This window comes from Equus przewalskii, chromosome 13, assembly GCF_037783145.1.
Source record: "Equus przewalskii isolate Varuska chromosome 13, EquPr2, whole genome shotgun sequence".
NCBI lineage: Eukaryota > Metazoa > Chordata > Mammalia > Perissodactyla > Equidae > Equus > Equus przewalskii.
The window spans coordinates 37,810,032-37,832,886 of record NC_091843.1 but is presented as its reverse complement, the minus strand read 5'-3'; the positions used below and the strand labels follow the sequence as shown (position 1 = coordinate 37,832,886).

The 22,855-nt window shown below is 46.5% G+C and overlaps 1 protein-coding gene across 8 annotated transcripts in view; it reads right to left on the bottom strand.

Annotated features, from left to right (window-relative positions):
• KLHL3 (kelch like family member 3) overlaps positions 1–22,855 on the bottom strand; it is a 133,986-nt gene that overhangs the window by 5,109 nt on the left and 106,022 nt on the right. For 7 of the 8 annotated variants that reach the window (XM_070570935.1, XM_070570937.1, XM_008513816.2 and 4 more), the window contains 6 exons: positions 17,711–17,828; positions 17,109–17,306; positions 15,456–15,557; positions 12,053–12,181; positions 8,344–8,484; positions 5,907–6,050 (listed from right to left, as the gene is read on the bottom strand). In XM_070570935.1, coding sequence (XP_070427036.1) covers positions 5,907–6,050; positions 8,344–8,484; positions 12,053–12,181; positions 15,456–15,557; positions 17,109–17,306; positions 17,711–17,828 — 832 coding nt within the window. The remainder of the gene's footprint in view (positions 1–5,906; positions 6,051–8,343; positions 8,485–12,052; positions 12,182–15,455; positions 15,558–17,108; positions 17,307–17,710; positions 17,829–22,855) is intronic. The other variant, XM_070570934.1, reaches the window with a different exon arrangement.

Sequence of the window (22,855 nt, the reverse complement as noted above, 5' to 3'; positions counted from 1 at the left end):
TGCCACCAGTCAAGCTGCACTGTGGCCTCAGACAAGTCCATTTATCTCTTTAGGTTCAGTTCCCATAATAGTCAACGTCATCTAACTGAAAGAACCCTCCGGTGCTAAATTCTATACTTGGATAAACACTCCAGAGGAGCGATGTCAGCATCACAGTGGAGTGAGTTGTTCTCTCAGTCTCTCCCCTTTAAGTTACACCTAAATGGACAATCATTAACCAGCAGAGGACTCCCCGCACAGCACAGCAGGACTTCCAAGAGGCCCACACAGCTATACGTCTGAAGGCAGGTAGACTGGATCCTTGGGAGGCAGTAGAACTAAGTAACTGCACCCTTCCCAACCCCAGGGGCAGTGAGCCAGTTTGTGGGTCCTTACACAGCAGCTGCGCACAACTGTAGGAGGAGGCAGGGAAAGCCCGGCCTGTGCAAATGCTTGCAGAGTTGCAGCCCATCCACAGGATTGCTCTGCACCAATCGGTGGTGGCTTAGCCACCGTGTGAGTGCCCCTCACCCCAGTGCAGCACAGGCAAGAAGGTGCCCTGCCTGCTCAGAAGGCACCCCCACCCATGGAGACAGCAGCCTGAGGAACCCACTGAGTGGTGGGTCAGCCCCGACATGGGCACCTCTTGGCCTTAGTGCAGCACAGACAAGAAGGCATCCCACTCACTCAGAAGGCATGCCACTCGTGGAGCACAGCAGCCTGAGGGACCCACCAAGTGGCAGCTCAGCCCCAACATGGGTGCCCCTCACCTTTAGTGCAGCGCAGGCAAGAAGGCTCCCCACCTACTCAGAAGGCACCCCACTTGTGGAGCACAGCAGCCTGAGGGACCCACTGAGTGGCAGCTCAGCCCCTGCATGACTGCCCCTCCCGCCTGGCACCCAGCAGCTCAGCCAGCCCCCTGCTGAGCACAGAGGCCCCACCTATGATGCCCAACCCACCTGCCCATTGCAGAGGCCCTGCCCACATGAGCACAACCTGCAGAGCAGCTGCAGCCAGTCCAGGGGAATGCAGAACAGCCCTACCAGCACAACTTCCAGCAGATGAAGTGAGATCAGAAAACACAGCTCCTGCCCACCCTCCAGCAGTGGGAGGTGGAATCTGCAACTTCATACTACCACAAATGAAGCAGCAAAGGACCACTTCATCAAACTCCATGAAGGCTACAGTAACACTTCAGAGCAGAAGGAAAATGACAAGTCTCCAGAAACCAATCCTGAACTCACAGAAATTTACAATCTAAATGACAGAGAATTCAAAACAGTTATCATAAAGAAACTCAACAAGTTACAAGGAAACTCAGGAAGACAGTTCAATGAGCTCAGGAATAAAATTAATGAGCAGAAGGGCTATTTCACCAAAGAGATTGAAACTCTTAAAAAAAAAAAAGACAAACAAACTCTGGAGATGAAGAAGACAATGAATTAGATAAAAAATAATCTAGAATCCGTAAAAAATAGAGCAGATTCTATGGAAGAACAGAATTAGTGATTTAGAGTATAGAAATCTAGAAATGCTTAAGGTGGAGGAAAGAGAAATAAGAGTTTTTTTTAAATGAAGAAATTCTTTGAGAGACATTCAACTCAATTAGGAAAAGCAACGTAAGGATTATAGGTATTCCAGAGGGAGAAAGGAGCAAAGAGCTTGTTCAAAGAAATAATAGCTGAGAACTTCCCAAACCTGGGGAAGGAGCTGGAGTTACAAGCACATAAAGCCAGTAGAACCCCTAATTACACAGATGCAAAAAGACCTTCTCCAAAGCACAGACTATTAAAACTGGCAAAAGCCAATGATAAAGCAAAAGTATTAATGGCAGCAAGGGAGAAGAAGAAAACCTACAAAGAAATCCCTATCTGGCTTTCTGAGGATTTCTCAGCAGAAACCTTACAGACTAGGAGAGAATGGAACGATATATTCAAAATACTGAAAGACAAAAACTTTCAGCCAAGAATATCCAGCGAAACTATCCTTCAGATATGATGGAGAAATAAAAGCTTTCCCAGATAAACAAAAGCTGAGGGAGTTCACCATCACTGGACCTGCCTTACAAGAAACAATGAAGGAAGCCCTCCTACCTGTAACAAAAAGGCGAAGGTTTATAAAACCTTGAGCAAGGAGATAAATAGACAGAATCAGAAAACTGCAGATCTATATCAGAATAGGTCAGTAAACACTTAATTATAACATAAAAGACAAAGGGAAGGAAAGCATCGAAAATAACTATAAACATTTCAATTTAGGGGCTGGCCCCATGGCCCAGTAGTTAAGTTCATGCACTCCGCTTCGGTGGCCCAGGGTTTCACTGGTTCAGTTCCTGGGCACGGACATGGCACCGCTTCTCAGGTCACATTGAGGCAGCGTCCCACATGCCACAACTAGAAGGACCCACAACTAAAAATACACAACTATGTGCTGGGGGGATTTGGGGAGAAAAAAAGCAGAAAAAAAAAAGATTGGCAACAGTTGTTAGCTCAGATGCCAATTTTAAAAAAATAAAAAATAAATAACTATAAACATTTCAATTTAGTCACAAACTAACAACACAGAAAAGAATAATTTGTGACAATAATAACTCAGAAGGGAAAGAGGAAAGGGATGGAACACTCCATACATGTCTGTATGTGTTACCATGTTAGCCAAGATGAACCATACTCAATAGCAAACTTTGTGAATCCGTGTATGACTCTAAAATCTCACTGTAATATACTGAGATATGACAGATACTGTAGGCTGATTTAGCCAACTTCCTTCTACTTATCCTCTATTAATAGAGACTGGTAAATTATGAGTTCAGCTTCCCCACCTTGCAGCTGGAAGTGCCATGTGACCCAGTCCTGGCCCCCATGAAAATGATGCCAGCCTGCCAGTGCTACAGTTTGGGCTTTGTCCCTTGTCCTGCCTGGAATGCTCATGCAAGGCCCAAGGGGAAGCAGCAGCTGTTGATAAAGTTGGCAGAACAGAAAAGAGAAAAGAGACCTGATTCTTCAATGACAGTCTGAGCCACTAGACCAGCCATGGATTTCTTTCTGCCTGAGACAAACACACTCCTTCCTTATTTAAGCAAATATCTGTCTGTTTTTCTGGTATCCACAGCTGAAGAAAATCCTAACTTACAAGTAAGCCCTACAGGTAAGGTGTAACTAGAACCTTATTTTAACATATTCCCATGACTATAAAATCTTCTGGTTGAAGACGAGATTGAGAGAACATTGCTCAAAGAAACCCCAGGATACCCTACAGTGAGATTCTGCTAAGACATTCATTTCATGCTTATTCCTGAATAAAGGTGCAGACATAAAAGCTCAGAGGCGGGCAGAACCTGAGTTCTCAGCCCCAGACGTACTGCCTGACCTTGAGGACATCTTGTCTGCACCCCACGCTTCTCTTTCACAAAGTAGTATTTTTTTAAAAGCAGGTTCCTGTATTGCTTTTTTATATAAGCTTTCTCTTTTGATTATAAAAGTAAAATATTCTCATTATGGAAAATTTGGAAAACGCAGAACACAAAGAAAAAAACTTTAATCCCTTCATGCAAAGAGGATCACGATTATCTTTTTGGAATTTTTCCTGGCTTCTAATAATAGTCATGATCATTTACCGAGTGGTTTCTATGTGCCAAGCAGGCATTGTGCTAAGCGCATTCCAACTATTATTGCAATTCATTCTGAGAACAGCCCGAAGAAGCTTAGGATAATTTTATTCTCATTTTACAAATGAGAAAACAGGTTCGGTCCTATGGTCACCTTGCCCCACATCCCAGGGCCAGTGGCAGAGCTGGGATGCAACGTCAGATCTGACTCCCACATCCACTTCCTTCAGCAGCAGCGCGTCAAACCCCCGTGATGCAGCTACCTGACTGAGCTCTCGCGGCACATGCACTCTGCATCCTCCTTTTTTAACCTCAGTCCATCACAAACATTTTCTCATGACATTAAAAAGACTTCCACTGTGTAATTTCTCCGCAATTTATGTAAGCATTTCCCTCATTAAGTAGGTCTCAGTTTTTTGCTATGATAAATAATGCTCCATTAAATAACTTTGTCCTAAATCTTCGGGTTTCAGGACATTTCCTTAGATTCTAAGATAATAGATTCACTCAGTCAATGGATCTGAACACAAATTGCACATCTCCTTGTCTCCTTCCCACCTACTTCTGGAGTGGGCAGACATGAAGAAATGGGCATGAAATATTCAGGCCATAAATCAAATTCTAACCTCTCACCCCTGAGCCTTCCCCTATCCTGAAGGCAGGTGTGGAGCCAGGGATCCCTCACTGGCCTCACGGCCTTGTACTAGAAAATGCCCTGTACTTCCCACTACAGCTTCGAAAAGAAAATGATAGTGCTGGGTTATTTAATAATTAACCATGAGAACAGAATCATTCTAGGACCAAAACGCCTCTAAAATCTTTTATATTTACTCAAGAAAAATCCTAAATGAGGGGAAAAAAGTGAAATAAGTTCATTGCAATTGAAGCCTTGTGTTGAGAGAATAGGATACAAACTCCTTTGAGCCTGCAAGGCACAATTTTCCTTCACACTGACATTCAAACAGGATGCAATGATTCACCTTTCTAATACAAAATGGGAACAAGAATACCATTGGAGTCCTGGTGTAGATTGAATGAGATAATGGTTGTAAAATACTTAAGATAATGCCTGGCACATTGTATGTACTCAATAAATAAATGTTAGCTCTAACTAGTCCAGTTTCTGGAAAACCAGATACAAGGAGCTGGGCTACATCGTGGATATATAGGCTTGCTTATATCCCTACAGACCCCCGACCTCAGCAGCACCAACTTTGATCCCATTCCCAGCACCTCACCAATCCCATCACACACATTCCCCAAGAACAAGCCTCTACAGCAGCCTCACGCCTTACTCCTCCCTCCAGCCTCTTGCCTGGAATGCTTTATCTCTAACCCTGAGCTGCAGCAGTCCAAAGAGAATGGGCTTAGGAGTCAGACCTGGGTTTGAATTCTGACTCTGCCGTGTTTTAGTTGTGCGGCCTTGGGCAGGTTACTTAAACTCTCCAAACCTCAGTTTCATCATCTGGAACATGGAAGGGTGCAGTCCCAGTCCATATATGATGTACCTAACACACTGCCCCATGGCTCACAGAAGGGGTACCAGCAAAGGACAGCTATCTGCGTGACTGCAACACACCTCAAGTTTAATCAAGCCCCATCTCCTCCAGGAGGCGTTCCCTGACTCTGCCAGTTCTCACCTGTCATGTCCTAAAGCCTGTACAGTGAGTGCCACTTAGAACTTAAGCATACATCATCTTGCATTTCCTGTTTTGTGTATGCAGGTCTTATCTTTCCAAGTTAATTTCTGGAAAGCAAGAACTGTATCTTACTCTATCTCCAAGCCCAGCAAAAAAACAGACCAGGAATGGCAATGAAATTCTAAAGCCTTCTATGACAACTCAAATTTGCTGGAAGAGACTCCCTGTTAAGAAGAATGCAGGGGCCGGCCCGGTGGCGCAGTGGTTACGTTTGCACATTCCGCTTCTCGGTAGCCCGGGGTTCGCCAGTTCGGAACTTGGCACGCCATGCTGTGGTAGGCGTCCCACAGATAAAGTAGAAGAAGATGGGCACGAATGTTAGCTCAGGGCCAGGCTTCCTCAGCAAAAAGAGGAGGACTGGCAGTAGTTAGCTCAGGGTTAATCTTCCTCAAAAAAAAAAAAAAAAGAAAAAGAAAAAAGAAGAATTCAGAGGCTGCATTCAGGTTCACTGGGGAAACAAGTGCTAATTATGGGTATCTGTCATGGGCACAGAATGAAGGAGTGGTGACATCTGACAGTTATCTGCCATCCCTGGAGGAGGTACTCAGTCCCAAGTTAAGCAAGCTTTCCCCCAGCGAACCCACCCAGGGCCTCCATGGGTCGGGATGGAGCACACTGACCTGCGTAGCTCCGCCCCGTGCTCATGTTTGTTGGCAGCAGCGTCCACTTGTCAGTGACGGGATTGTAGTACTCCACTGAAGCCAAGTTGCAGGATCCATCATCCCCTCCAACCACATACAGGAGCCCATTCACTGCACAGACCCCTGGAAATCGAACAGAAGCCATAGGAGACATTATAGCAGGAGCACAAGGGATCAGGTGGAGGAGGGAGAAATCTGGATTACCCCAGAGGCTCGTTTCCCTCCCCTTCGTGGTAGCAGAGAATCGGCTCCATGAGAGTTTGCTCAACAGAGGAACACACTGACAGCAGCCACTGGGCTCCGAGGATCCCCGTTTCTAACAAAGTCACTGCTCTGACCAGGGAGCTTTCACTGCTACATGGCCCCACAGATGTTCCCTGCCCCGACCCTATAAATACGTAGAGCATTATGGACGGGCCCCTCTCTACCAGAGCATGCCCACAGTCCATGCAGACTCCCCATATCCAGCCTGAGCTACGGAATCAGACAATTCAGGGGACTTTATGCACGCTACTCCCACTCTGCTTGGACGTTTCTCCCTGACAAACCCTGTTATATCCATACTGTATGGCGCTAATGGTTGTAGCTGTGATCCCTTTATATGACTGGGGTCTAATCCCACACACAAAGCCCAGGGACGAGGCACTCCTCCCACCCTGATCTCAGTGAGCTGGTTTTGGGGCAAGGCCTCATGCAGCAGGGACTCAAGAGTAGGAAAATGTAATTATTGCTCATCAAAATTTTAAAAAGGCCATAATCCAATATGCTGTGTATCTTTTCAAAATTACATTAAAGGCTTGAAGATGATTAAATAGTGAGAGTATAAAAGGCACCCCTTTCCTGGATGGTGTCAAAAGCACATGTGCTCTCTCTGACTCAAAAATTCCACTTCTGGCCTTTTACTCTAAAGAAATAATTTTAGATGCGTGCACTGATTAACTATAAGGACCAGTTATAATAACCAAAGCATTACTTATAGGAAAGATGGAAATAACCTAAATGTCCAATAGTAGATTTGTTATTTAAACTATGATTAGCCATTGAAAATAATATGTAAATATATTTAGTGTTATAATAAGACATTCATGAGAGATTGTAAAGTAGATTAAAAAGGCAGATGATAAAACAGTATGACAGTGTGATTCCATTTTTGTTATAAAAATAGGGCCGACCCGGTGGTGCGGTGGTTAAGGGAGCACATTCCGCTTCAGTGGTCCGGGTTTCGCCTGTTCGGATCCCGGGTGCGAACATGACGCCGCTTGGCAAGCCATGCTGGGTCAGGCATCCCACATTTAAAACGTGGAGGAAGATGGGCATGGATGTTAGCTCAGGGCCAATCTTCCTCAACAAAAAGAGGAGGATTGGCAGCAAATGTTAGCTCAGGGCTAATCTTCCTCAAAAAAAATAAAAATAAAAATAATCTATATGTGAACGTGTATAAATACACACATTTACACCTGAACCTAATTCTCGAACTCTAGATAGACCAGCTGTCTTGAGGGTTCTGTAACTCCTTGCTCATGTGGCTTAAGGCCAAATGCCAAGTTATATCACAGCAGGCTTAGGCAATGAGCAAATTAATAAATGCCCCTCTGTTTACACTTTCAACAAGTCAGCTACAAATGGGTTTAGTAAACAGGTAATTTGAGTATAAAGGAAATAAATCTGCCTGAAAGTCACCTGTTTGTCTTTCCAGCCTGGGAAGTTGGGCTAAGCCAACACTTTCATAGAGTAATTAGGCATAAAGTAAGATATTCCAACACAGGATGTGACCCACAGGACAAAGTCCTAAAAGGAAATCGCTTAATAGGGGTATCAGGTTCCAGGAATAAAAACCTAACCACTCTAAGGTAAATCATTCCTACAGGAAGGGAAAGGGGAAGAGAAGGAGAAACAGGAAGTACAAAGAGAGGAATAAGGGACATGCTCCCGCGGGAGAGTGAAGCAGGGACCTGGCTACCCCTAAAAGGAGGGAGATTGGCTCAGGTGGGAAGGGAGAGGCTTGCACAGCCAGGCACTGGCAAAGAAAGGATAGAAACAAGTGTCATTGTCTGGCCATGTCCACATAGCCCTGTGCTTAGCTGACCAACAAAGCCATGGGCAGGTGACACGGATGGCAACCAGAGGGCTTTTCTGGGTCTGTGTCCATGTGTGCACAGTGAAAGTCACCATCCTTCACTGGGAGGGAAGGAACCATCTGCACCTAAGTGGGGGCCCCTAGGGCTAGCTCTTGGGGTTCCAAGCTCTCCCCTCCCTTAGCCTAGAGCCTGCTCGGAAAATGGACACTCCCTATTCAGGACGAAAGCTGAGGCCCAGGCTCTGGGAGTCTCTCCCCTCTGCCTCTCCTTTAGAGCTGGCGTTTGCAAAGAGAAAGGCCCACGGCCCCCAAGGGGAGAAGGAGAGAACAGCACGTTACCTGCATTGCGCCGGCACATGTTCATGTCAGCCACCTGCTTCCAGGTGTTTGTCCCAGGATCGTAAACCTCAACGCTCTTCCTCACCAGGGGCCCGTCATGCCCACCTGTGGCATACAGCTGTCCGCTGAGGACCCCAACCCCTGAAAGGCAGAGCACAGTGAACCAGCCTCAGGCTGGCTACAGTGACCAGAAACCAGGAGGCCTGGTGTCCAGTCCTGGACAGCCATCACCAGCAGGTGTACATGGGGAGTGCTGCTTTGTCTCCCTGGACCTCAGTGTCCTCATCTTAAGACAAATACAATGACACCCTGCCCACCTCACAAGACTGTCAACCTGAAAACCTCGAAATATAAAGCAAACAGGACCCCATTTCTATTTAAAGAAACACATATATAATATGAATAAGATATGAAGTAGATATAATAGATATGTAATACATATCTAATATATAATAGATATGTATGTACAAAATGGGGAGAGAGGGTTTATATGCAAAAGAAAAAAGACTGAAAGAAATCCACCAGAACCAAGACTAGTTATTTCCGGGTGGTAAAATTACATTTGTCCTCCGTCTGACTCTCTACCTCGTCGCGTTTTCCTACAATGTTGTATTACTTTTATTCCTCAGCCTCGTATTCATTGAGTAAAAAGAGTGAAAAATGGAGCTAGGCCCCCGGCAGGTGCGCTGGGGTCATTACCCCTGCTTGTCCTGAAGCGGAAGCTGCTCTCTGCCCGCATGCTCTCCTCCTAGACGGCGGGGGACATTCAACCACTCACCATGTTCGTGGGCCTGAGCCGACTGCTAGGACTGCATCATTTACCAGTTCCGGTGCAACCTTTTAAAATCCTTTAACACAAGCCAAGGAAATCAAAGCCAGGATGAAGGAGGGTGGCACAGTCCCCTAGAAAGAACAACTGACCAGATGGCGGGTCACCTGGTTTCTGGACCTGTGTCTCTAACGTGCCCGCCTGGTGAACCTTCCCCTTGCTGGGCCTCACTGTTCCCATTTGTAAACTGAGGCAGTGGACTAGACCCGTGGTTCCAGTGGACCATGGACTACTCCACTCCACGGACAGGCTGCATCTCAATCCGCTGGGGAGATGTTGAAAAGATAGATTCCAGGGCCTCACTCCCAGAGACACCGCTGAGGAATCAGAAAAAGTACCTCAGGTGTTAGGACGTGCAGCCAGGTTTCAGACCCAAGGACTGGATGTCTGGAATATAAACTTCATATGGACAAGGACCATGTCTGTCTTATCACGTCTGTTTCCCTGTTGCCTGATGGTGGGTAGTGGGTTCTCAACAAACATTGTCTGAATGACAAACTAAGTGAAATCCCACACAGTTATGTGGGTGTGCTGGTGGTTCCTCGCAGTTGCCCTGAACTAACAGCAGATGGTGGTGTTGCGTCAACAATTGCTACCTAATGGGCTTGGGTTTAATAAAATTCAGTGTGTTCCAAAGCTGCCTCACCCTCCCCTCCCCTGTGCACACGCTGGGACCCAGAGATGGCCTCCTTTCCTCACCACCATCTGCTGGCACTGCCCACACCCTGCTGTGGAGGCAAGCAGCCTCCCAGGCACTCAGGGGCACCAGTGGCCTTTTGCAGCCTCTTCTGCAAATGGTCACCCAGAGGTTTCCTGGACCCAGAGCCACAGGGTCTTCAGCCACTAAAGAACACCCACCTTGACAAGTATGTGGGTCCCCATCTCCAAAGGTGAGGCTTCCCCAGATCTTAGGGACATGAAGCACCAAACAAAGGCTAACCTGGGAGCCTGAGGCCAGGGCTCTGATAGTAACCTGAGGAAAGAATCCACCTCTGGAGAGAGATGGTCCCCTGAATCGAGGTCACGGTGCCTCCCCGGGACACAGGCAGTAGATGTGTCACCATCCAGGACCTCCAGCCCAGCTGAGAGGCAGGAGCAGGGCCAAGTGTCTCCACTCAGCAACAACCCCTGGGCAGCCTGGCAGACACAGAGCAGCATAGCCTCAGCCCCATCCAAGAGGAGCCTGCACTTCCTGAGGCAGCTCTGCGCACATAGCTCCACGTGGGGCTGCCCCTCCACACCCTCTGCTTGAGACGCTCCTGGAAGCAGCCACACATCTCAGTGCTGCTGCACTCCTGCGCAGCTGGCCCCACATCCTTGAGCTCTGAACTTGCTCTCACACCTCAAGTCACATAGAGGGTTTCTAGGGAGGACAAAGAAGACTCTATCAAGACACTATAAACCAAAACTACCAAAAGAGCTCCATGAAGGGAGAAGAACCATGGGATGTGTGAATTGAATTGGTCCCTCAGGAACATCTACTGCAACCCACTCATTTCATGCCTGAGGAATCAGAGGCCAGAAAGGGGGAAGAGACTTGTCCAACATCACACGGCAAGTTTAAGCAGACCCAGCACCAAAGCTCAGACCTCCTGACTTCCAGGCACCTGCTCCATGTTCAGAAGGGCCAACTGGTCAGGATCAGCAGAGACAAGCTCCCTAAAAACAGCGTGCCAAACATAAATGTCTCTTAGATGGAATAATATAGTTTTTTCTTTTCTAACCAGTGGGAGCACACAGGTTCTTGAAAAGTATTAAAATAGCATAATTTTTAAGGAATGCTGAGGAAGTGGTCATGTGTTTGGTACTGTAAAATGAGATCACAACTCAATCTTCAAAAATATAAAAAAAGAGAAAGGAAAAGCACTGTGGGGGAAAAACTCCCAATTGTGGCTTCCCTTCCCAGGAGTCACAAAGCCTTCCCGCCAGGCCCAGGGTGGTCATCGGTCACCACTCCCCACCTGCCCACTGCCCCCATCTGTCTTTCCAGACCCCTTCCCTTGGGCCTGTAAGATGATGGGGGAAGACAAAGCAGGGAAGAAGAGGCTGTTGCTCCACTTCCTGGAAAATCCCAAAGGACCACACAGCTCCTAGTCTTCCCACAGGAAGCGGAAGTGACCCACATTTGGGAGGTCATTCTCTTCCCATGTAGGGGAGGGGATTGAAGTGGGGAAAGTTGGGGTGCAGGGGAAGACATAAGTTTATCTCCAAATGTGAACACTAATAGCTTGGCTTTCCAGCCCCAAGACAGGCAAGCTAAAAAAGCTAAAGCTTTTTCCACTGAAGACTGGGAGAGCATGCTTGTCTTACTACTTCTGAGAATGAGATTCTAATAATTTGTGGGTCAAAAAGCTAACTTTGAAGTGAGACAGACCTTAGCAGGAATCCTGACTGTGCCATTTACTAATGAAGCCTGCCTGTGCCATTTACTAATGAATCCTGACTGTGCCATTTACTAATGATAGGACCCTGGGCAAATCACTCAACTCCTGGTCGACTTACCTCCTAAACCTGTTGAGTGAAATTAATATTGTGTCTACCCTTTAGGGCTGTGGCGAGGATTAATAAATTGAGGCATAGACAGTGCTTATTAGGACAGGGCTCGGCACATAGCAAGGCTTTACTTTCAAGAGCTGCAGACACCTCCACAGAAACAGAAGGGATGATGATGAAGAGAATATTATCTCATCCATTTTCTAGCAAAGTGATCCCCAGGGAAAGGTTAAGTTACAAGGGTCTGTGTCAAGCTGCAAAGATGCTAGTGGGATTATATGCATTAAAAGGAGAGAAGACGGAGGTAGAATAATGTTAAGCTGTTGGTCTCCACATCTACCTGTGAGCAAATCCCACGTAGCCTGCACCCTGAGGCTCCCCCCGTACCTGCGCCACTGCGGCGGGTGCTCATGTCTGCCACATACGTCCACTCATTGGTCGCTGGGTTGTACTGCTCCACAGTGCTCAGGCACTGGCGGGAAGCCCCATCATAACCCCCGACAGCATACAGCTTCCCTGGAACAGACAAAGAGGCTGAGAGAGCGGTGCTGAGGACGCTGGCATGGAGCCAGAGAACAGCTGAAACTCCATCTTTAACCCAGCGGGGCACCCTCACCTCCACCAGAGTTCAGGGCCCCATCCCTCCAGAGGGACTACTGACTTACTCCCCAACCAGGATAAGCATCCTTCACATCTCTGCCTTCTACTTCCTCTTAAGCCCCAAGCTCCTTGAAGCAGTACTGAACCTCTTTCTAAATAAGCGCTCCAAATACCCAGTGCGAAGCTACGGCCTAGCATCACTGGGGCTCAATGTGTTCTTGCTGGTGAACGGTGTTAGGTCTTCTCCAGAACAAGGCACCAAAGAGATGGAAAGCTACAGGGCCCCAGATACAGGCAGGCAGGCCAATTTTCTGGCTAAAGGCTCACAATAGCAGATAGAACAAATATGGAAAAATATTCTTCAACGTGTACCCAAACCCTGTCTTAGCCATGGTTCATCCTCCAGCCACAACTCTGGCAGGTGGAGTGTGTGGTGGGAGTGCCCTGTGTGCACTCTTGGCTGGGGTGACCAGAATTTATCTGCAGAATCCTTTGTGACCTCTGAGCTATGCACAAGGACCCTGAAGCAGCATCACCTATTTTTAAAATAGGAATATCATAAGCTGTTATCTAAGAGCATCATTTCTGCTTGGAGTTAGGGGTGAGGTTGGGCAAAGGGGCAGGAAATTGGTATTTGAGCTCTCCCAGAGAAGAGATTCAAACATTTTGGGTTTAATATGTAGTCTTAGAATACAGTAGGAGGGTTTCTTCACTGTGTATGTGACAGTGTGTGTGTGTATGTGCATATGTGTGTATGTGTGTGTGTGTGCGCGTGCATGTGTGGCAGGGGGAGTCCTACCTCCCCTGTGGGCCTCAGACCTCTGGGGAACCATGGAGTTATAACAAGGATCTTAAACACTAGCTGCAGACTAAATAAACACTGCCAGATGCAAATGCAAATCTACTCAACAGAGTCACTTAATCAAAAGATTTTTTTTGTCAATATGTGCTTTCTTAATGGAGCAATACCAAGAGTACAATTAGTATGTGAAAATCTGCAATTATTTTTAGTTAGAAAGAGATTCTCAGGCTCAAAACTGTGCTCTACCATCAGGACTACTGTCACATCAAAGGTAAAAATATTTCTTCTTCTATTATTGAGCCTGGTTTTGTTTTCTGCCCCACAGTCCTGTCAACTGGCCCTTCTAAAAGAAATGGGTGCCTGCTCCCTGATTCTCCCCCTACCCAAGCCAGAGGGGAAAATCCCGACTCGGCAGCTCCTCCGGGGTACAGGTCACTCTCATGGTGTGTGCTGGCTCGGATGCAACAACGTGTCCACCTGGCTGCCCACCCCTTGTCAAAGCCTACACCACTCGGGGAGGAGACGAGAAGCTCCTAAGGGCAACCCCAGTCAACTGAAAACCTTATTCTCCGTCACACACCACCTCCACTCTGTTGGGAGCTTCTGCCCAATCTCCAAGCCTCACTGTCCCCTTCCCAAAGCAGGGATTCTTCCAGGCAGCCAGCAGCAAACGATCCCGATTTTCACTTTTTTTTTTCCAGTGTCATTCAGACTACACAGCCACAGTAAGGAGAGGACGGGAGGGAGGAGAGTACTGTGGAGACAATGTGGGGAGCTATATCCACAAGGCCACGGTGAAGCAGAGTCCACATAAGATTCTCCCTCAACGTCCTCGTCAAAGCTGTACACTGGACTCTCTCCCGCCCCAGGATGACCCACAGCCGAAACAGCTTCAACGTCAGGGTGGACAAGACAAACAAATTCCCAGTCTGTCCTCTGCGTCCACAGCGCATGCTCCACACAGCACTTCCTCCACCGACAGAGCATGCTCACAGAAGCCTCTGTCGAGGGGAGTATTTCAAATCACTACCGTGAAGGCACCTCCTCTAACCCCACCGACTGTTCCAACCCTGCGTCAGCGGAAAAATACCCACTCAAGGTCTCTCCTTGAGTGTATTAACAGGGATCTGCTATTTTTAACCCCTACTCTATTGTCTGATATTCCTGGCTAAGGAACAAGGCGGGAAATGGAAAGGTGGCTAGACAAAGCACTTATATTTGGCAGACAAATCAATTTCTGTTCCACCAGGAGGATGAGATTGCAAGAAACAATTGATCTTGGTAGGAGGACAAAATCCTTGCCCTCGCTGAGATGACTGGTACAGTGTGTGAGAATAACATACTTTTAAATGACATTTTAAACTACACAATACTAGTACAGATTGGGAGATTCGGTGAGAGAAAAGAATCTTTCCATTAATGTCTAACTCACTGCATGCTACACTCTCCCCGAAGCACGTGTGTGTGTTCTGGTGTGCACACGTGAGAGAGAGAGAATGTCTGTGTACACGTCTACACAGGTATTCCAGTGAAATTAACACTGCAGGACAGGTTAACGAATCAGTGTTGTCCTACAAGTATAATGTTTTAGTCCAAATAATACTCTATGCTTAAATCTGCTGAATTCACTCATATTTATACAATTCCTCCCTATTAGCACTTCCTAATGGTCTAAGGAGTGTAGCACAGTGGAAAGAGCACTGGGTTAAGAGTCAGAAGACCTGGGTTCAAGGACTGGCTGTGCTATTTACTAATGAGAGACACATCACTTACTCCTCTGGGACTCAGTTTCCCCTTCCGGAGAATGGAGAAAATCTAAATCCCGCCTATCTCCTTCAGAAGGGTTGTGGGATCAAAATGAGAAATTGAATGTAAAAGACATTTAGAAACTGTCTAGCCAGGCTCCAGGCCTCACCCCTCCCTCTTGCCTCACCCCACACACCTTTCCTGACTAGAGCAGCACTCTACCAGCAACATGCCCTCCAGTGGCTGACTATTCAGACCCAGGAAGAGGTGCCCACCTCACTCAGCACCCTGTTAATGTTCAACACAGGAAGATGAGGACAAAATCAATTAAACGATTAACTCTCACCCTTCCACATGATGCTCCTGGGTTATATATGGACTCTGGATACCCCATTTTTCTCCCCTTCCCAAGCGTAACAGAGCTATCAACAAGCAGCCAAAGTGACAGGCTGGTGTTTGCCCTCTAGGTTCCTACTCCCCTCAACCCAGCTCACTCACTTATTAGCCTTGGCCCAATAGCTCGCTCACCTCTCTGAGTCTCAACTTTCCTCATCTGTTACATCAGGACACTGGGAGCTGACTCAGAGCAGTGACAAAAGGAACAAGCCAGGGCACCAGCCACCACCCACAGTGGCTCCTTACCCTCCACAACACCCACACCCACACTGCTCCGTCGCGTGTTCATTGGGGCCACGAAGAACCACTCGTTGGTCTTGTAGCTGTAGGCTTCCACCGACGCTAGGCCTGGGAGACAAGAGACTCGTGAGGTCCTATGGCGCCAGGCCTCACCCTGCTGTGCTAAGAAACAGTGAGGATGCAGAGAGAGTGCAGAGCTGGGGGCCGGAACCCTGGCCCCCTCCACCTCAGCACCACCTCCACCTCATTGTGCAGCCTGTGGGGCCTCCCTGAAACACATCTGCACTGTGTCTACTTGAGGGGACCACTGAGACCTGACTCAGGGCAGGCTGTGAGTGCACAGCGGATAACTGAACTGCCCTGCAAACATAAATCGCTAAACCTACAGAATGGAATAAACCACTCAAGTTTGCCTCACTGAACACCTATTCCAACCCTATTTTCCCTTGTCTTTCTCTATCTCAGAAGCTGTAAAGAGAAAACTTGCCCTCCCAGACTCCCCTGAAGCTAGGGGTGACCAATACAAAGTCAATGCACCTAAGCAGAAGTCTGGTAGGGATTTCTGAAATAGCCTGTGCTTTTCTGACACACGTACTACTCCTTCCTGCTTCTTGCTACACAGAACACAAACGTGTTCACTGGTGCCATGACAACCATCTTGTGATCATGAGGATAAGGCCAAGAGACTCTTAAAGAATGTGGTACCAATATCCCTGAGCAACTGGACCAAGTCAGCAACTGCCATCCTCTGGACTTCTTGTTTCATGAGTAAAACAAAGTCTCACATTTGTTTAAGCCACAGTTTAGTGAGGTTTTCTGCTAACAGCCAAAAGCAATTCCTAAAAGAAACAATGGCTCACTACCACTTTGTTCTCTTTATTCCCAGGTCTTGCTCACTAGAAGTAGGCTTTAGAGGGACTAGAGACCCTGGAATTATATGAGTGAGGCAAAGAGAAGGCTTGGAAAAGTTATCAATTGGTAAAGACACAAATAAAAATTCAGAGAAGTAAAAAATACTGTTTTTCACATCACTGGGGGCCAAAGGATATCATCTTAGTTTAATAGAGTTACTATCTGCAGAGACATCCACCTGGAGATATAAGGGGAGATGAGATCATCCCTCTAAGTCCATGTCCACTAGTAGTTTCTGATTCCAACTTTGAAGCTAGATAAAAGCCAGAAGCAAGGGAATACTTCTGCAGAGGCACAGCCTTGCAGAGCTTCAGTGAGGCGATAGAATGGCAATGGACAAAGGCTGCATGGCCTGAGCCGGGTCTCTCCCTGTAACTGAACCTCAGCTCCCTCATCTATTCAAAGGAGCACTCAGACTACAGTCCCAAGACACCCTTTTTCTAAGTTTCGTCTTCTGAGCAAATGGGTTCCCAACACTGAAAAGGAGAAAAGGACCTCTTCTTGAGTGCAAGGTCCTTCCTAGAGTCCTAGAAATGACAGCACGTGGGCAATTACATACTCTATATGCTCTACATGTAGGAAAGCCTAGCTCTGGCATCCAAGCTGGGAGAGAAGGAAGGATAGGTATGTCCTGGGGACAGTAGTTACAGAAGGACAGAAGGTTGGCCCAAGAACTGACTGAGCAAACCAGGGTTGTGTGGAGGATGTGTCCCAGGCTGGCATGCATGGACCACATCCAGGACCTACCAGTACTGCCATCAAAGCCCCCCACGGCATAGAGCAGGTCGTTGAGCACGGCGGCGCCCAGCGTGCTCCGGCGCTCCTGCATGCTGGCGATGGATGTCCACTGGTCCTTCACACCATCGTACACGTCCACGGTCCGCACACGCAGTGAGCCATTAAACCCACCCACAGCGTACACATGGCCAGCCATGAATACCACACCTGAGGGACAGGAAACCAAGGCATCAAGGTCATCTTAGGTAACCAATTACTCATGTCGATGAGGGACAATGGGGGAGCAAGGCAGGCGCGTGAATAATTCACCACAAAAGGTGATCTCCAACTTCAGATATTTGGAAGTCATTATGGGACTCATTGGATTTCTTTTCATATTTGTTTTTCTAATTTGTTTGATTCAAGCAAATACTTGGTTAGCCTGAAGTCCCTAAGTATATAAGAACTGACCCCAGAAGGTGTAGGTAGAAATTGGGTAGGTGGGGAAAGGAAAGGAATGGTGTCCGTAATGCACAGATGTTTGGGGAAACAAGAGCAGTGCGTGACTTTCAGCACCAAGCAGAGACACGCTAGGAAAGGCAGCCTGCGAAACGAGAGGTGGTGCTGCTCACCTGCTCTGCATCTCCTGGAGGGAAGCTCAGCAATCTGGTCCCAGCGCTCCTCCTCAAAATCATAGCACTCCACACTGCGGATCGCCTTGGGCGCCTGGCCACCGACCACAATCATGACCTCCAGAAAGACAAGTAGACATTAGCTGGGTCTCTCCAGCATCCGGATTCATGGGTGACCAATCCGTGGTACTTCCATAAGCTAATGCCCAGGGTCCGTGGGTGATCTGAGATGACAGTTTAGAGAACTACATACACAAAGGTGCTGCCCCTAATCACCAACAGGTATGAATATTCAAGAAAAGTCTAACAAGCCTCTTCCCACAGAAACACAACCACAAAGTTTAGGTTTCCCAAATGCCCATTTTCAGGGCTAGGTTGGGGTATATGCAGCCACTGGGGGCATCTTCTACAACTTCAGTGCCCTTAAGGATTTGGGGCAGGGGGACTAAATTTTATAACAAAATTAAGTATTCCAAAATATATATCAAAGCTTGAATATATTTTGGAATAGAGTGCAGAATTTGGATGCATTTTTAAGATAAAATTACTTCAAAAACACTTCTGAATGCATAGACTGCAGGGGGCACTTACTCGTTGCAGTATGGGGAAAAATTTGGTAAACATTGCTTTGTGGTAGTTACCACAAAAATGTATGTAACTGATGATGTACTGAAAAATAGTTCTAAGTAAGATAGTAGTGCACAAGTAAGGTTGTAGCTACCAGTGCCAGTCACTGCATGAAGTATGGTGTCATTAGCTCGTCCCAACAACTCTGTGAAGTAGATATTATCCACAGTGACAGATGAGGAAAGTGAAGCTCAGAGAACATAGGTGAAGTGCCCAAGGTCACACAGTTAAGAGTCGCAGGACAGAGACTGAAAGCCAAGTCCACTTGACACAGAGGTGAGGCCAGCCCTCCCCGTCTCCTGCTCTAGAGATGGGGGCCATGCAAAGACAGCTCACTACAGCCATGTTTTTCCAAGTGCAGGTCACATTTCACTAGTGAGTCATGAGATCAATTTAATGGATTGTGACTAGCACACTTTTAAGAGAACAGCACAGAAAATATAGTAAGGGTGTTATTTCATGAAATATTTGCTCTGGTTGTGTCTCCTGGATAGCAATTTAAACCTTCTTCTTACTGTAGGGTGTAGCAAAAAAAAAAAGAAAGCCACTGTTCTGGCTACAATCATAGAACTTCAGTATTTAATTGTGGTATCCCCATTGTTGTGACTTTTGCCACGTTATTAATAAATAAAAATTAAAGTCCCAAAGTTAACAATAGTTTACATAGTTTAATAAACTTGCATAAATTCATGGCTGTCCTAATGACATCGCTTTCACTCACTGGCCTTCCAAGATGCTTTCTTAAGTGGAGAAAAGGGGGTGGAAGTCACAGGCAGCCAATCAATGTAAGTCGCAGGGTTTTCTCATCACCTGTAGCCTGTCTTATTTACCCCAGTGGTTCTCAAACTTCAGCTGCATCAGAATCACCTTGAGGGTCTGCCAAAACACCCCAGAGTTTCTGATTCAGTAGGCCTGGAACGGGACTTAGAATTTGCATTCCTAACAAGTTCCTCATTGATGCTGATGCTGCTGTTCCAAGGTTCAGACTCTGATAACCACTGTTTTAACCTATGGGCCACAGCGATTTCCTCATGATGTGCCGTTAACACTTTTCGCCATTATGAATTACCACAGTGCTCTTTACTTCCCCACAATGTATTTTAAGGGAGATGAGTGACCATCAAAATCTGTGTGAGTTCACAGGAGTACATCCCTCAGGTGAACATTATCGCCTAAATGGGAAGGCAGAACCAGGGCTGACAATCACTGCTCAAAATCAATAGTTTATTCCCCAAGATTCCAGATTCAGGCTCACCCACTGCCTATGTGGGTGGTCACTGGTCAGCAGTTAGTCCACAGCTGTCTGTGGCCAAATGTGGGTGGCCAATGTTCAAAAGCTCAGAATTCAGTTCTGACTTCTGGACATCCCAAAGGAAGCCAGGACACATAGTCCAGGCCTAGAGCTGCTGCTGCTTCCAGAAATAAACGTTCTGCATTTGACTTTTGTTCATGCCTCGGCTCAGAGGGTCCATTGCTCTGTGTCAGGAGCAGGCCTTTTCAGAGAGAAGCTGAAGTCTACATTACTTATCATCTGCAATTCTTTGCTCAGATAGGCGTCCATAAGCAGTTAACGGGGATATTGATGAACACAGTTCCTCAGCAGACATAAGACAATGCCAAACTTACTCCTCCAGGGCCAAATGACTTGCCTTGCGTTCATAAACACACCTAGAACGTGCATCGTCCTTCTGTTTTTGAATTGGTAAAGCTGAAATGAAGTCAAACTATTGAAAAGAATTTCTTTGAAATCTGATTTTGGGGACTGAGAATGACACCAATTTTGAGTTTTCTTTCTGCAATGATCTCAGGCACCCAACACCCTCAACACATGCTCTTCTCTCTCCTTGAAACATTCTTCCCCCTTTTTGACCTCTCTACTTTAACATTCACTAATCTTTCAGGTGTCGGTTTACATATCACTTCCTCCAAAGCTGAGTTACAAGTCCCTTCTCTGAGATCACACACGCCCTGTGTTCTCCCATTAAAACTGCCCCATGCTGTGATGTAACTATCTGGTGACCTCGTCTCCCCTCCTAGACAGTGGCCCTGCCAGAGCAAATGTATCTGCCTCGGTCACCAAGATAACTCTAGGGCCTTATGGTGCCAGGTAAAAATGAGGACTCAAATATTTATTCGAAACAAAGAATGAATGAGTAGTAAATAGCACATGCAAAGAGTTAAATGGACAAAGAAAATACGCAGTTAAACGAAAATGAAAAAATAGGCCAGAATGTCACGTTCTTTGGCTAGGACACGTTGGACACCAGATTACAATTCTGGGACAGAATTTGAGGGAAAGGAACAAAATAAAAAGAGAGAGCTTTTCCCATCTTTTGACTCAACCACCAGAAGAAAGACTATTTATTCTTTGCACAAGCTATCAAGTTTCTTCTGTAAATAAAAAAAGGCAAAGCTTTCAGGGACCTCACCAAACCCAAGAAACTGTCTTCTGCCAGGGGAAGGGAGGTTCATTCATATTGGGGAAAATCCAGCACTGATCACTGAGAACTTTCATAGTAACACAGAAACAATATTATAGAAATTAAAAAATTTTTATGTTAAAGTAAAATCTGAGTATAAAGACATAAATAATACAGGACAAGGTATTCAAAATAAACTTGCCTTTGAGCTTATAAAACCACTGGTGAGAGATGACTTTTAATACTCAAAACTTGTAGAAGGATCTGGGAAGAGTAAACATGAGGTTTTGTGGGGTAGGACCATGGGTTTTTGAAAATGTGGAGATAGCTCAAGCCACAGGGAGGAGTAGGCGTACTTTCTGCTTCTCTCACAGGCATAAGAAATTCAGTCTCTATTTCAGGTCTTGCAAGGAGCCATCATACAAGGAACACTATGCTCATCGTCACATAATCGTGCAGAGTAAAAAGAACAAATGTCCTATCTTGAATACTAATGGATGGTTGTTTCCATAGATACCTGATCTTAGCAACCAATTAGACAAAAATGAGTATTCCCCAAAGTCCACGTGGATTACATCTCTGAAATTATAAACCTCTAGCTACTTAAGAAGACCACAGGATGTCAGGGCAAGAAAAGACTTGAACCATTCTCTCCCGCAAGCCCTCAATTTACATTTCCAGAAAAACTCAGACCCAAGGGGTCCAATAAGCATATTTCTTTCTTTCCCCAATACCCTTAAATCCCAATTAACTAAAGGTTTAAATATTTAGTAAAGTAAGATTTAATTTTACTAAAAAGATTTAATTTTCTATTAAAGATGCTTTAATAGAAATTACTGAGTCAAATCAGCTTACTTAATGATCACTATTTTTAACATTTATCCTTCAAGGTAACCCTGAGTAAGAACTACCAGTGGTCACATGGGAATCACAATAAAGTAAAGAACTGGTTCCAGGCTAACAATTATGCTAGACCAAACATAATTTAATCACTCAAACTGCAGTGCGCTTGGGAGTCTTGAAGGGCACTTCAGAGTCCTGACCCCAAGTCTCAGCGGCCACTGTGTTGAATGCTTTAGAAGTTCTGATGAATGGAAAACTCTAGTTGACAGAACACGGGTGAGCCAGACTAGACTTGGGAGGCGGAGGGTGGGCAGATGGCTACCGGACAACTCCCAAGGAAAACACTCTCATTTTGGAAAGTCAAATGGCCATTTACTTTAGGGAGATTAGCGAGACCATGGAAAGACTACCTGATTCCTGAGGAAGGAAATTTTACTCCCAGCATGACAAGACGGTTTTTAAACAAATACATAACGCTATCTCTTTCACATGGAAGGTTCTGACTCTACCAGTGTGACTGTGGGAGTGAGGGCAGGTTGGTCCCGCCTCACGATATGACTACCACTCTACGTCTGAAAGCCATTAGGTACCAGAGACTATCCAGGGAAAGGGGCAGTCAGTGAACAGAGCAGAGCTTTCCAGTGCACTTGTGGATCAAGACCCTAGCCCTAACCCATAGGTCGTTAGACCCTCCACTAAGGTCAGAGGAACAACCTGGGCTCTGCACACTTTTTTCATCAGGCAAGAGTAGAGTGTGTGTCCAAACTCTCTTCCATGACCGGTGAGCTGGGCAGAAGGCAGGCCCAGCCAGTCGGTCCCTCGGGCCAGGGCAGGAAGCGAGAGTCTCTCTTACCCTGGTGCGTGGGGCCGCAGGGCTAACACCAAAAGTTCATCCGAAGGAGCATGTCGAGGTCCAGGTGGAAGACTTGTCCCAGCAGGTTCCAGAGCAACAGGTGCACCTGGCAAGGACCGACCGCCAAGGTGCAGAGACAGTGGAGGTCAGAGAACCAGCTACGTGAGCGCAAGACCCGGCAGAGAGAGAGGGAGTAGGAAAGTGGTCTTTGGAGTCAGACACAACTGGGATCAAATATCAGCCCAGCCTCTAAATAGCTTTGTGGCCATGGGCAAGGCGCTGAACCTTGCTAAGCCTCACTCTCCTCACCTGTAATATCAGGATAATAGGATGTTTCCCCTCTGGGTGTCGGGAGGCTTAAATGACATAAAGCACTAAGCACAGTGCTTGGTAAATAACACA